General features: G+C 40.3%; 1 protein-coding gene across 2 annotated transcripts in view; it reads right to left on the bottom strand.

Moving 5' to 3' along the window:
• The window catches only part of LOC147027860 (uncharacterized), a 91,229-nt gene that overhangs the window by 18,450 nt on the left and 57,779 nt on the right, over nucleotides 1-15,000 (bottom strand). For both annotated transcript variants that reach the window (XM_085877565.1, XM_085877564.1), the window contains exons 10-14: nucleotides 9,623-9,678; nucleotides 9,077-9,234; nucleotides 7,737-7,849; nucleotides 1,813-1,874; nucleotides 1,245-1,393 (exon numbers count right to left, since the gene is read on the bottom strand). In XM_085877565.1, coding sequence (XP_085733691.1) covers nucleotides 1,245-1,393; nucleotides 1,813-1,874; nucleotides 7,737-7,849; nucleotides 9,077-9,234; nucleotides 9,623-9,678 — 538 coding nt within the window. The remainder of the gene's footprint in view (nucleotides 1-1,244; nucleotides 1,394-1,812; nucleotides 1,875-7,736; nucleotides 7,850-9,076; nucleotides 9,235-9,622; nucleotides 9,679-15,000) is intronic.

Genomic DNA, 15,000 nt, shown 5'->3' with positions numbered 1-15,000 from the left:
TATTTCAACCGAACCACCATCCTAACCTAAGTGTGTGTGAGCATGTGCACAAGGTGGCGCAACAGTTGCACACCGTAGGGCATAGGCGATAAGGGATTTCACCATTGGACTCCATGAATTATGCCTGTTATTTCCAGGTAAGTGATGGCTAGAACATTATCAAGATGAGAGGGTGGAGCTGGTTTTAATGAATGGAAGGCCACGTACTTCTAATCGATCATTTGTTGCTGAATTTCATGAAAAATACCCATATATGCCACAAATTGATCAAGCAAACGTTGCGGTAGATGATCCTCCTCACATCGCCAGGTGCATAAGGCTGCTCAGGTAGTTTTATTGGGTAGGGTGAACAATCCTGGATGGGTCACCACTCTGACAGAGGATGCTCAATTGGCTCACTTCCCAGCAAGCTGGCACTCATTTTGCTGACCGTAGAAAGATAATAGGCTGAGCCAGCCTGTCTGGTGTTGTTTTTTAGCATGGCTGAGGCTTGAACTCAGGATATAGAATGCAAAACCAACTACCTTAACTGTTAAGCCGCCACCCTCATTCCTGACCTCATGAATTACTCCAATCACACAGTCAACATGTTGTTATCAATGGAATCCTTTGCTCCCTATCTCAGGGAGGCTGAAGTTTCCCATAGCAGTATTTTGGGCCAAGCCTTGATCCTCATTTGCATAAGTGGCCCATCTGATGCTCTGGAAGCCCTCTTTCCTTTTTGCAGATGACTCCACATTGTGTCGTACAGTACCTCCATCCCACTGCAAGACAGATTGTAGCTGTCACTCTGCTGAAATGGAATAGATGAAAAGGTGGTCTGATAAATGGAACATGTCCTTCAATCCTGGATAATCTCACTGTCTCACCCTGTCATTGCGGAAGGATCGTCAAGCTAACCCACTTTCCTCTTTCCATGGTAAGCCACTGGAGGAGGTTCAGTGTCTTGAACTTCTTGGCTTCACAATCAGCCATTAATTATTCAGGGCCAACCATGCACATAAGATTTGAGTTGATGGAGTGCAAGGGGAGGAGGAACAAAAGATTTGATGGGAGGAAAGAATAAATTGTTTTGGGACTGAATGTCTGAAGGAATGAGTGATACTTAGTGGGTTTTTTGTTCTTCATTGTAAAAGAAAGAAAAGAGTGAGGTAGGCGATTTTGAATCAGAGTGAAAAGGATGAGTATGACTGAAAGGTGAAAAAGGTAAGGAAGCATTGAGGGCCGCACATAGGAATGCTTACCATCAACACGTATTGATGATGGGTCAACAGCAAAATCCGTGCCAGGAAGTTTTCCATTTTTCAATCCATCTCGTAAAGCATTGCTCGCAATTTGTGCTGTGGGAGCATCAGAGAAATCTGCAAGTGCTTTTGTAACGATGGAGCCTTTTCTGTGGGACAAACAAAGTGATGCATAAAATAACCTTCAGTACTGCACAAGTCTTGTCGTCACAACAAGAAAGTTACTTCACTGCACCCTTATATTATGAGCTTGATCACCAATTCAGTGAGTGGAAGTTTTTCCATTCAAGTAAATATTCTCTGAAATACTGAGAATCATTTTCTTTCCTCAAAATTTGTATTTACTCAGAACTCAACAACTTTTTGAGAAAAAAAGGGTTTTCACCAGATTTTCTTCATTTTTTTCCACTGTGTTGACCAGGATAATATAATTGAATTTTTTAAAATGAGATTTGTTTTGTCAAGCAAACTATTTGAAGATGGGTTAGTTCATGATCAGGATTCAATAAATGCACAACTGTTGTGGTTGTCATAGACTTGTAATCGATAAAATTCTCCTGAAACTCACTTTAACTGGAGATTTGAGACCCCCAAAAAGCTTTTGAACTTCTTCTGGAATATGCTTTTAACCTGGTGAAAAGAACAAGAATAGGTTAGGTTAAGAATTTTTTTTTTTAATTCCGGTCCTCAAGTGAGTTTAAACCGGTCATGTCTAAAAGTTTTGTCAAGAGGAAATATTTGAGCCTCATATAGGAAATAAAAACATACATTTCTTTTTCTAAAGTTCTGTTCAAAATACTGCGTAGAGATTTACAATGTTATAATGTCCTTTTTCATGTATTTCTATTTAACTCTGACTCTGCAACTGGACTGGACGGCATCAGCTCACGCATCCTAAAATCCTGCTCTGCTGCTCTTGCACATCCTCTCTCTACCCTTTTCACCTGGTCATTTGCAGGAGGTTATCTTCCATTTGCTTGGAAATCAACCAAACATCACCGCATTAAATTTGAGCAAAACGGTGCAAAAATTGATCCCATTAACTACAGACCAATCAACCTACTTCCAATCATTAGTAAGTTCATGGAATCTATCATCGCAGTCGATATGAAATCCTTCCTTTTCTCCAACTACCTCATCTCAGATCACCAAATTGGTTTCAGACCAGGTCACTCCACCTTGGACATGCTGATTCTACTCACTCAACAATAGATGGAGGCCCTCATTGTCAGACATGAGATCAGTGCTGTCTTTCTGGAAATACAGTGTCTTGCAAAAGTATTCACACCCTCCAAAGTTTTCACATTTTGATGCCACCTGAGCTTATTTCATGATGCTTTCAAATCAAATTTAATATGTAGAGTCTTCACAAATTACTCCAAAGCGATAAAGTTAAAAAATGCAGTTAAAATGTCAACAAGATAAATTAACAGAGAAAATCAGATGATTCTCAGTTGTATAAGTATTCAAACCCTTTGCCAAATTAACTCTAAATCACTTCAGGAGCAAATTATTTGTTTGAAAGGTTACAAAATCAGCATAATATGTTTAACCTGTGTGTAATTAGTGGTTTTACTGAAAAATTAATCCCCCCAACTTACCGAAGGAGTTTTAAGGTTCAACTCACTTGGTCAACCAACAAGGCAAACATGAAGCTCAAGGAATTTTCCAAATAAATCAGACAAAGTGGGGCATTCAGGAGAGGGTTATAAGAAGATTTCAAAGTCACTCATTATTCCCTTTGAATGCAGTGAAATCCATCATTAAGAAGTGGAAGACATCATACCACCCAGAATCTACCCAGATCAGATCGCCCATCCAAACTCAGCAGCCGGGCAAGCAGGAACTTGTTTGGAATGTCACTGTAAATCCAACGATGACTTTGAAAAATCTGCAAGGCTCCATGTCCGAGATGGGTGTCAGTATTCATCAATCAACAATATCCCGTTCCCTTCACAAGGCTGGCCTCCATGGACAGATGGCAAGAAAGAAGCCATTACTGAAAAGGACTCATCAAAAAGCTCGTATGCGGTTTGCGAAAAAGCATCTTAATGATACTGCAGGCATGTGAAGAAAAGCTTTGAGGTCAGAAGAGACAAAAATTGAACTTTTTGGTTTAAATTCAAAGCGTTACATCTGGCGCAAACCTAACACTGCACATCACCCACTCAACACCATCCCTACTGTCAAGCATGGTGGTGGCAGCATCATGTTATGGGACTGCTTTACATTAACAGGAACTGGCAAGCTTGTCAGGATAGAAGGTACAATGGATGGTGCAAGGTGCAGGAGAATCCTTGATGAAAACCTGCTTGAGTCAGCCATGAATCTGAAAATGGGCAGGAGATTCCAATTTCAGCAGGACAATGATCCGAAACACAAAGCTCAAGCCACACTGGAGTTGCTGAATAAGAGGAAAATAAATGTTCTTGAATGGTCCCCAGTCACAGTCCTACCTTAAACCCAATTAAATATTTATGGCAAGACTTGAAGATTGCTGTCCATCGACGATCCCCATCAAACTTGGCAGAACTAGAGCAATTTTCACGTGAAGAATGGGCAAAGATTTCACCATCTCACTGTGCAAAGTTGGTGGAGACCTACCCACAAAGACTTGTAGCAGTCATTGCTGCAAAAGGTGCATCCACAAAGTACTGACCTAAAGGGCTGAATACTTTTGAAACCAGTGAATTTGATTTGTACACATTTTCACAGGTATTCCTCACTTGTAACCTCCTTCAACTATAAATGTTTGGTTTATCTCTTTAGTTATAAATTAAAAAGTTCATTTGGAAAAATTGTTTCTACATTATTCATAATTCATATAATGTGGCATTATTGGTCGGGAGCGAATACTTTTGCAGCCCACTGTATCTCATGCTTTTTATTCAGCCTGGAATCCTGCTTTCCTCTCCAAACTCTCTACCCATGACATCCAAGACCAACTCCACTCTTGGATTACTGACTTCCTCTACCCTCGTAGCCAACATGTGGCATTCAACGGATTCCTTTCATCTCCTCTCCCTGTCAAGGCTGGAGTACCCCAAGGCAGTGTTCTGGGATCAGTCCTATTGCTGATCTTCATCAATGATTTCTCTGGAAAATCCTCTTTATCCATTTGCTGATGACTTCACTCTCAATCATGACATCCCTCATTCTTCAGACAGGCAGACTGCAGCCTCTTCTCTCTCTTCAGACCTTGAAAAAAAAAATCACAAGATGGTCAATCACTTTTAAAATGTCTTTGAATCCTGATAAATCTCACCCTCTCACTTTCCCTCTCTGAAAGGACCATCTAGCAAACCCTTCTATCTACTTTCTTAACAGTCGTCTTGAGGTTCAGTCATTCAAATTCCCGGGTCTCACTATCAGCCATGATCTTTCTTCAGCAAACCACATTTCAAAGTTGATCTCCAAAGCCAGCCGCTATCGTACGAAGTCCTTCCTTCATTGGCACACCTGAACTACCCACCTACAAGGCCTTCATCTGTAGCTTGATGGAGTACTGCTCTCTCCTTTTGGCTGCTCCTCTGCCTCACACCTTGCTCATCTTGACGCTGTGGAAACCAGGTCCTTTAAGATTATTGGAATCTCCCACGATGAAGCTGAGTCGATGGGCTTATCACTTTGCCCTGACAGACAGGTTGGTGGTCTTTTTGTCCTCTACTGCCTCCTTTCTGGTCTTGCATGCTCTGCTCTTTCCATGCTTTGTCCCCCCCACCCGCCCAGGTTTCTTCATGGCTCGCATGGTCCACCATCAACCTCCTTCTTGTGAAACTACCTCAATCCAGGATCACGATTCACCTCCACAAATTTAGTCCTCTTTTTCCCTCCTGTGGAATTAACTTCCACATCCTCTTCAATCTCATTCTTCCCTCCATGTCTTCAAGACAGCGATTTACCAACATCTAAGATCGTCCCCTCTACTAAACCATGATCTATTTACGGTTGTTAACACCACCCAAATCCCTCCTCCGGATTTTCCAACTTTCCCTCCTTGGAGTTTCCTTCTGTGTCCATCTTGCCGAACCCATGCATGTGTTTTGTGTCCTATTTGTGTCTGTTACATCCTGATCCATTCAGAGTACTAGCTCTTCCATGAGCCTTGACTCTGTCCACAAAAAAGAAGGAAATTTTACAGAATTTAGATAATCCAGTAAATAAATTTAAATATAATATGTAAATAACACCCTCAAAATAAAGCATTTATCTTCTTGAAACAATCCCAATTGTTCTCACCTTGTGGGATCAGACTGTGTGAATGGTTCTGGCCCCAATTATTTCTGGAATGATCATTCCAGGCTTGATGTCCGACTGAAAGGAATTTTGAATTTATCCAAGATGCTGGCGATAACTCGACTATTCTTCGCCAAAGGGAACATTAAGGTCCACCAATAATGGAAGACAGATCCTCATGATTAATGTCCTTCCAGTGGAGGACCACACACATTGATGCATCACTTTGCATGTGAAACACAAGGGTAACAGTTTACAGCGCATGGGTCAGATATGAAACCCAGGTGATAGACGAGTGAGTTTGTTTGATAATGCTTAAAGAAAGACAGGGTAAAAATGTGAGATCTTCCTGGATTTAAAGATGTGTTCCAAGTGCAAGTGCAAAATCTGATCCTTTCCTGGTCAACTGTCAAGTGGAAAACCGCTGCTGCTGGCCTATTCATGGGACACGGAATTGTACGGTTTCAGGTGTCGTGATTTGCAAAAAAGAAAAGAGGGCTTTCTTTCTCGAGCATAGAATATATCATTGATGAATACAAAGAACAGGACTAGGCCGATGACGCCGATGGCTTTACATTGATGACTCTGTGCTCGTTTGACAAAGGAGATGGCAGGTTTCTGTTGTGAGTTCCTTGCCAACTCTGTGAGTAGAGGAAATCTGTAGGCCAGGAAAGAAGGTCAACATTGTATTGCTCAGACAGACAGCTTGACAAGCAGACAAGGGTACCAGGCTGTGCTGAATGCCTGAGATATACTGTAGGTCCAGAGGTGCACAGCTCTCACCTCTTGCTTGAGATTTAGTAGGGCCCACATTCATTGTTGAGAGAGAAGCAGCAACATAGCCAAAGCTGAGTGGCTGGGATAGAATCCAAATCGATGGTCAGAGATCAGACTAAGAAAAGGAAAGGCTTGATGTCATTTGCTATGATGGATTCTATAACTTTGAATGAAATTGGCAGAAAGCAAACCTATCTGAATTTGAGAGGATTTCTTGGGACACTTCTTGATTATTGGAGGAATGTTGACTCTCTTCCGAGCAAATGGGAGGCAGTCCAAGACTCTTCCTAATATAGCTCTTCCAATAAATAGCAATCCCACTGCCATGGCAGAGGTCTCACCTCTCATCACAGAAAAGCAAATATCATGCAAGAGGAACATTTCTGTTTTGACATAGTGTCTGGATTGGTAGAAGCAACTTGTATCTTGGAGAGATCTGTGATGTGAGGATTAAGTCAAATGTTGGAGGTACATACTTTTAGGGAAGGAGGAGGAATAGGACATGGGAGTGGGGGCAGGGGTAGATGAGGGGTCGATGAGGCGGCTTTGGGCATCTTACGATTAATTGCCATGTATTTGCACTCAATGCGTATTGGATTCTGTTTCGGAATCCTGATTTCAGCAAAAAACACAGTCATACATCGTGGGTCAGGGTGGAGGGTTTAAAGCATGAACAAAAACAGTGCTGTCAAATATGATGAGAAAGGATGTGATTTTGGGAGAAGGCCAAAAATGCAGAGCAAAATGGGGAGTTGCGGGGTGGGGGGGGAGGAGGGTGGTGAAGGATAATAAGAGTGAGGGAAGAGAAGATGGGGTATAAAATGGTAAAGGTAGAAAGAGGGGAAAAAGTATTTTATATTAACCTTGGCCTGTGGACAAGAAAGAAGGTGGAGAAAGGATGGATTCTCATACTTTTTTTTAGCACTTTATAGAAGCATTTAAAAAAAAAATTGATTTATGGGTGAGAGAGAGGAGAGGGAAACTAAAGTTCAACAAATGAGAAGATGAGAGGGACATAGAAGAAGATGAAAAGATAAATCTTGGAGGCCTGTGCAATCATTGACACAGTCAGGACTCATGCACGTGCAACTGAAGCAAAAGCGCAAAGTTAATGCATGAGTTTGGAGAGTCCCCCAGAGAAACAGACACATAGGACAACTAGAATGGCACTCGGTAGAGCGCATACCTCTGCCAGGCTGAACCGTTTACGTTTTGCATCAAACTGATAGGCTGGATCTGCATCCGGACCGGAACCAAAATCGAATCAACTTGTTCTTGTCAAACACCCAACCTGTCGACCAAGTTTCATCCAGATCCTAGAGACTTTTTCAGAACTTACAAGGATATTTAGTAGACAAGGGACAAAACACATTATAGAGCACTTGAACTCTGGATTGCCTGAATGTGATGAGCCATGTGCTGAGATGACAACGCCAATTCGGCAAATGTTGATTATAAAAATAAATAATCTGTACTTACACCCTTGGAAATCTTGTCATTTAGGTCACGAGTTTGGGTATCATTATTCGGATTGTAATCATAATTTGTAATCCGGAAATCAAATGGCAGGGATTTCACAGGCAAACGGCTTCCTGAAAAGAAGGATAAAAAGCAATGTACGAGTTAAAATTATGACGTTTGCTTTCTCTTCTTTTTTCAACTGAAGCATCATTGTTATCTGTAATTAAATGTTTTTAAATTGTCATGATGAATAACATTTTAGTGATTATAAGTGTTTATTATGAGAAGCATATCGATCTTCTATTTTCTCTATACACAAGACAAAAAAAACAACATTTCAAAAAAAATGTAAAAACATAGAAGGAAGAAATCTAAAAAAAACAACCAAACAAGGTATGAATGACACCACATCACGATGCCAGAATACAACACCACAATCCTCTTTTGGATTACCATCACGGCATCTTTTGACATTTTACTTTTGTTGTGGGATTATGATGAATGAAGAGAAGAATGAAGAAGATGAACAAAGAAGAAGAATGAAAAAAAAAAAAACATTTATATACAAAAAAAAAATATATATATATATATATATATATATATATATATATATATATATATATATATATATATATATATATATATATATATATATATATACATATATATACATATGTGCCTGGTGTTGGCTTCATGGTGAGGGTGGCGGGCTTGGTCATGAGTTCAAATCCCGCTCAGCTGTTGAATTAATATGAAGTGGGGGTGAACTCGGCCTGTCATCCTTCCGAGGTCGGCAAAATGAGTGCCAGCATGCTGGTATACTGTGTCGGAGTGGTGACCTCTACAGGATTGTGTCCAATAGCCAAGGAGACTGCTTCAGCAGCACCAACGCTCTGCACAGAGTTTGGTCCCCAATCTCCTCTCTCCTACTTTTACAGTACTCTATGATAAGGGCAAATGTCTGTCTGTCTGTCTGTCTGTCTGTCTGTCTGTCTCTCTCTCTCTGTTCTTTATGCACAGCCACATCATTAAAGCTACAAACTTCATTCCAGACACAACTTTATATGTGAATTAACATGGGCTATGTGCTCATGGCCTCAGGGGCCGTTTTCAGGCTGCAAATTAAGGCCAAAGTAACTAATATAGCAATTTGGGGGAAACATGACGACCAGTTAGTCTTTAAATGAAAAGGCCAGATTTTTTTTGAGTGCAACACAATTAACCTTTTTAAACTCCATGGAATAATTTAATTCATAGATTAACTTAAACTCTTCTCATCACTGGGGCAGGTACTTTTGCAAGTTTCCTATAAATGCAAAAATAAACCGTGGATGAAAAAGACTGACTGAGACATTTACCTTCAATGTCGAAAGATGTCCAGTTGACTGTCAGGCTGCTGTTTCCAAGTATAAAGGTCTGTTTGTTTATATTTTTCTCAAGAGCACTGATAATATCTTGAGTATGTGGAGCTTTTTCACTGTACCAGGCCAAACTCTCACATTGCACAGACCCATTCCTGTGCACACACCAATAGGGTCTAAGATCCTTTGAAACATTTAATATCCAGAATTGTACTGTGACAACATAATTACTGTAACACTTTCTAAAAAGTATTAACATCAATTAGTAATGAAACTTTAAAAAATAAAATAAATAACTCCCATAAAATGATCATCACATGATTACCATTCTATGACAATCTAGTGTAAGAGTTATAAATGTAAGAGTACAGTTAAACTGATACATATATATATATATATATATATATATATATATTTTTTTTTTCAATCTTGTCAATGTTGACTAATGAAAGGATAATAATACAAATACGAACCATCATTATCACTCTTTCTTTAGTTCATGACAAATGGCATATTGTGTTTATGTGTAGCTTGTATCCCTACCTGAACCTCTGAAGAACCACTCTCATAGGGTTGGTATTTTTGAGTGCAAAGGTGAGCTGCAGGTAATCACACACAGAAACAAGATAGAGCATTTAAAATGCAGAGTTTTGCCAAGGTACATAGATTACAATAGATCTGAGAACCGGTGTGGATTCACTCAATCACTGACACAAAGCAGCATGACAGTAGCATCTCCTGTTTTTTTGGGGAGAAAGTACGATGCTAATTGTTTTTATGGAAAGTTCCATCGGGTACAACGTTCATTGCTTTACAATGTAACTAGATGAGTCACTCAAGGTACCAGGTCTCTTGCTCAGTGTGTCACTTCAATGCACAGAAATTATATCTGAACTGGAAGAAGAACATCCATGATTTTATCACAAGCATAATCAGCTGAAGTTTAAAAGTAAATTAATTCTACAGATGTCCAGTATAAAAATAAAAGCTGCAAATCTATTTCCAAATAATATGGGAAGTTCAACACCTTAAAATCTCAGGGGTGCCTATTTCAATAGATTTGAAAGTGGAACTTGTACATTCATAATATTCTGTTGAGAGCAAATGGTAAACTGTACTGTACATGTTGAAACTGCTTTAAAAAGTTCAATCTGTCTTGTGAAGATTTGATGATGATATGTAAAGGCTCTGTGAGATCTCTCCTGGGGGATGCTGTACCAGCCTGAAATGCTAGCTTGACTGAATCTCAAACAAATGAGTTGGAAAGAATTCAGAAAAGGGTCCTTAGAATAATCTTGGGCCTATCTTATCAGCATTATGATCAGGCCGAGCATGTCTGTGAGGTTAAAACTCTGAAGCAATGCAGGCTGGGAATTTGGAGTAAATTTGCGAAACAAATGGTAAAAATGAAACAGAACTCGAGTTCAGACAGTGGTTGCACAATCATAGGTACTAGTGCGTGCCCGTACGTGTGTGGCCGTACGTGAAAAAAAAATCTTTCACACAGCGTGCCAGAAACAACAACCACACAGGCCGTTCCTTCACTCTCGTGTGCCCGTACGTGCGTGGCCGTACGTGCAAAAAGAACCCCAATTTCAAACAACCACACAGGCCGTTCCTTCACTCTCATAAACGACGACTGGATTGGGGCATTGTCTATATCTATAAATGCGCATAAAAAAATCGAGAAATTATTAGAATACATTAAGTCATCACTATCCGGAAGTCCATACGTTGTAACCCGTAATGGGGAACGCGCGGCCACGCCTACGCAGCAACGTGTCCTGTCATTGGTTCAGTAAATAAATGGCCATAAATTGGGAACCACTTGTCCGATTAATATCAAACCTTGAAAAGGCACATACTCGGGTCCCCAGCAATATACCTTGCAAGTTTCAATTAGATCGGACCAGTGGTTGTCGAGAAACAGCGGTCACACACACACACACACACACACACACACACACACACACACACACACACACACACACACACACACACACACACACACACACACACACACACACACACACACACACACACACACACAGCTGGAATTATAGATAGATGATGGGACACATTGTGATTTTAGAAATGTACTCAAAATCTCCCAGGTCTTCTGTAGAACAAGCAGAAGTAAGAATCCTTCAATTCCTTAATTTGTTCGGATTTTGAATGAAATCATTGAGTTCTGCCCAAATCGATGTAAAATGTTTGGTTGTTTTTATCTTGAGCAAATAAAAACATGCTTGTAAAATCTACACTGTTTAGTTTTTAACGATTATGTACTTTGTTGGCAAATATATCTTATTATTATTATTATTATTATTATTATTATTATTATTATTATTATTATATGAACTTGTTACTCAAGCCGAAGGAGAGGCTTATTGCGTTTGGGTCCATTTGTTTGTTTGTTTGTTTGTCCGCACATAACTTTCATGTTTTTCTCTGCAACCGCTTGTCAGATTGAGACAAAATATTCACCATCAGAGCCACTACTCAAGTAAAATGTTTTAATGATAATTATTACATCATAAGTCACGTGGTGTGGCAGCCATGTTGGAAAAACTTTGGACCTCTGTATCTCTGAAACCGCACCAAAGAAAAAATTTAAACTTAACACATGGCAAGTACTCCTCATGTGGAACAAGTGTGATTTTTTTTTGATGATGTCAAAGGTGCCCTCGTTATGACATCATCATTACATATGTAGTACGCTATTGCTGAACAGTGTGAAAATTTTTGAGGGTCATCTAGGGATAAAATGGTCAACAGAAAAAAAATTTGATGACTTCATCAGTCACGTGATTCGGCAGCAATATTGTGTTTTTTTTGTTTGTTTGTTTTTTTAAACCTTCAAAAATCTTCTCTGAAGTGGCTAAACAGATCAAAGTGGAACTTTACAGGTACTACCACCTATTTGTGAGGAACAAAAGGTTCACACATATGACATCATAGGTCACATAGTTTGGCAGCCATATTAGATTTACCCTAAAACCAATTAAAAAATCTTCTGAAGAATGGCTGGACAGATCAAGGGGAAACTTCACAGAAATGTTCCCCAAGCCTTGGGTGCACGATTTTGTCAAGGAATAATTAATGGGTCACATGGTTTGGCAACCATATTATTGGATTGAAGAAAATATTAAATAATGTTTTCTCTGGAACCCCTTAATCAATCTACATTAAACTTCATAATTATGATGTAGTAGTGATGGGAAATATATGTTTTAAATTTCAACGTGATTGGGAAAATGGTCTGGCAGCCAGAATTATTTTAATTTTTTTGATCTGGGTTCTTTTTTGATTTTTTGTTGTTGTTGTTGGAAAAGGCTTATTTGGCTGTGCTGGATGGGTTTCAGGGTAAAGGAGTAGCAGTTGAAATGCGAATCCTATCCAGGTTCCTCCTGATGCCTTTATCTTTGCCTTTTAGTTAGGGAATTTTAGCAAATTGTATTGACCATCTGTGAAAAAATTGCTTACCAAAAAATTTCTTCACTAACATATTCATCTCGGTGTCTAATAACACCTATCAATTAGTGCAAACCCAAATCCTTGTGGAAAATTCTGGGGAGGCAATCAAAGTTCGGGTGCTCAGAGGGCCTGCGAAAAAAAAAAATAATAATAATCGGAAAATTAACTTTTGCCAATATTGACTTGTGGGATATCTAACTCGGGGTTTTTTGGGGTGCTGAATTGATTGTGGTGGGTTCCATGAGGCTGGCTGAATTGGGTCCCGCGACGAGACGAGCGATCCCTCACACCACAGCCTCGTCGCCGACTGCCGTCCTCCTGGCCTCGGACCCGAGCTTCCCTGCCCCGACCAGCCGCCCGCAGCTCCACCGTAAGCACTCGACTCAACTCCACCAACGCGACGCTCCTTGTCTCCAAAAGCAACTCCTCGACGACACTCTCTTCAACCTGGTAATTCTCGCGCCTTTATAGCCGGCAGGAGAAGCCAATATGCAAATTCCAGGATCAGAACGTGATTAGAGGCGGGGCCACGCCCCCCCCCCCCGGTCAGCCATTGGTCGGGCAAAAATGGGCGTGAACCTCCCCTGATCCTAAAATTTGCATATACGGACTTCACAAACACGCGCTTGGAGGCGGGGCCAAGCTGCCTCGCGCTCGCCCATTGGACGGAGGAGAAGTGGGCGTGCAGCATTCCTGATCCGCGGATCGACGCGTTCGGCCTTAACTGCTGAACGGCCCCGGGACCACGACGTTTGGTGTTGACTGGTGGTGTTTGGGAATGGCCGTAGAAGCGATGATGTGGGATGAAGTTGTGAAGGTAAAGGCGAAGGTGGTGGAGGGTCTTCTGTGGTGAGGGTTGGCGTTGTGGTTGTTGTCTGAGGGTTGGAGCGTGGTTATAGTTGGTGACGATGGCTGGCGTGGTGGTTAAGGTGGTTGTTGTGTGATGGCGGTTGAGACGTGGTTAGTTCAAAATAACGACAGAAAAGAAAAATGGCTAACTCAAAGCGTCGCAGCCCAGATGAATCACATAAATTCCCTCTATACAACGGGTTTGGGCTAACTACACATGTACTTACAGAGATATCTCACCTGAGGGCCCTTTATGGTGTAATGCGAATTTCCACATGCGTAACAATATATATATATATATATATATATATATATATATATATATATATATATATATATATATATATATATATATATATATCGAAACATGTGGAGTGTGACAAGCACTCTCCCGATCTCCATTTGACATAATCCTATACCAAAGCATCACCTTCAATCTGGAGGCCTTGGCCTGGCGACTGTCAAACAGACAAGATTATGTGGTCAACATCAGTTAAACATCAAACCTTCCGGATTTACGGGTTTGTTTGCCCTCATCAGGATGGTATACCGATAAATATCTAACCAATGATGACCACAAGTGTCGTTTACACATCAGACACACCTCTTGACTTATGGTGAGCTTCGCCGCAGATTATGTCTCACACGGTAAAACTGCATCATCCGCAAAGAACAACCGTCCGTCTGCCACTCAGATGATTATTCCCACGGATGCAAACCATTCACCCAGAAGGTACGTAATGTGATCGGTGGGTATATCGAAACGTGTGGAGTGTGATGAACATTTACTCATCTTGTTCAAACTTAGCACACAGATGATGAATTATGGCGAACATATGCACATCATTATTCTTCGACATCAGATCCAAGATGGCTGACTGGTGGCCATTTTGTTATTTAAACGTTTTCTTTTCATGAACAATGTTTTAAGGTAGTCAGGGTTGAATCAATTGACAACTAGGTCACTTTTCACTCACTTTTGAACACCTATTTTCTTAGAAAAGTGCGTGGTGACCCTACAATTTTATTTTATTGTTTTTTTCACACCTATACTCTTCTTCTTCTTTCGGCTGCTCCCATTAGGGGTCGCCACAGCGGATCATCCGTATGATCCGCATAGTGATTTGGCTTAGTTTTTACGCTGGATGCCCTTCCTGATGCAACGCTGGTCGCCTCTTATGACACAGGGTTTTTCACACCTATACCATGAGGCAAATTAAAAAAAAATTCTGATTACTCTTTTGAATTGCACCCCAACCACCTTTAAGCAGTTTACAAAAACTGATCAGACAGCATTTACAACTAAATGATAATTTTCTATTGTCTACACTTATAGAATTTATTTTATGCATAAATAAATATTATTAAATGTCATACTGTTTGTGTAATTCAGTGTCTTCCCAAAATATATGAACATCGAATCCCTTCAATGCAAAATTTGCATTCCCAATCAAAACATCATTCATGTCACATGACCAACTGTCTTACACAATATTACCACATGACCCACATCATTAATATTCATGACCGAAAAACCCAATCATACACAATCTTCCATGTCACATGACCACTCAAGGCAGTAGCGCAGACACATA

This window comes from Eptatretus burgeri, chromosome 4, assembly GCF_056783735.1.
Source record: "Eptatretus burgeri isolate ZD-2024b chromosome 4, Ebu_testis_v1, whole genome shotgun sequence".
NCBI lineage: Eukaryota > Metazoa > Chordata > Myxini > Myxiniformes > Myxinidae > Eptatretus > Eptatretus burgeri.
Note: the sequence above shows the minus strand (reverse complement) of the source record. Positions and strands in the feature narration are given on the sequence as shown.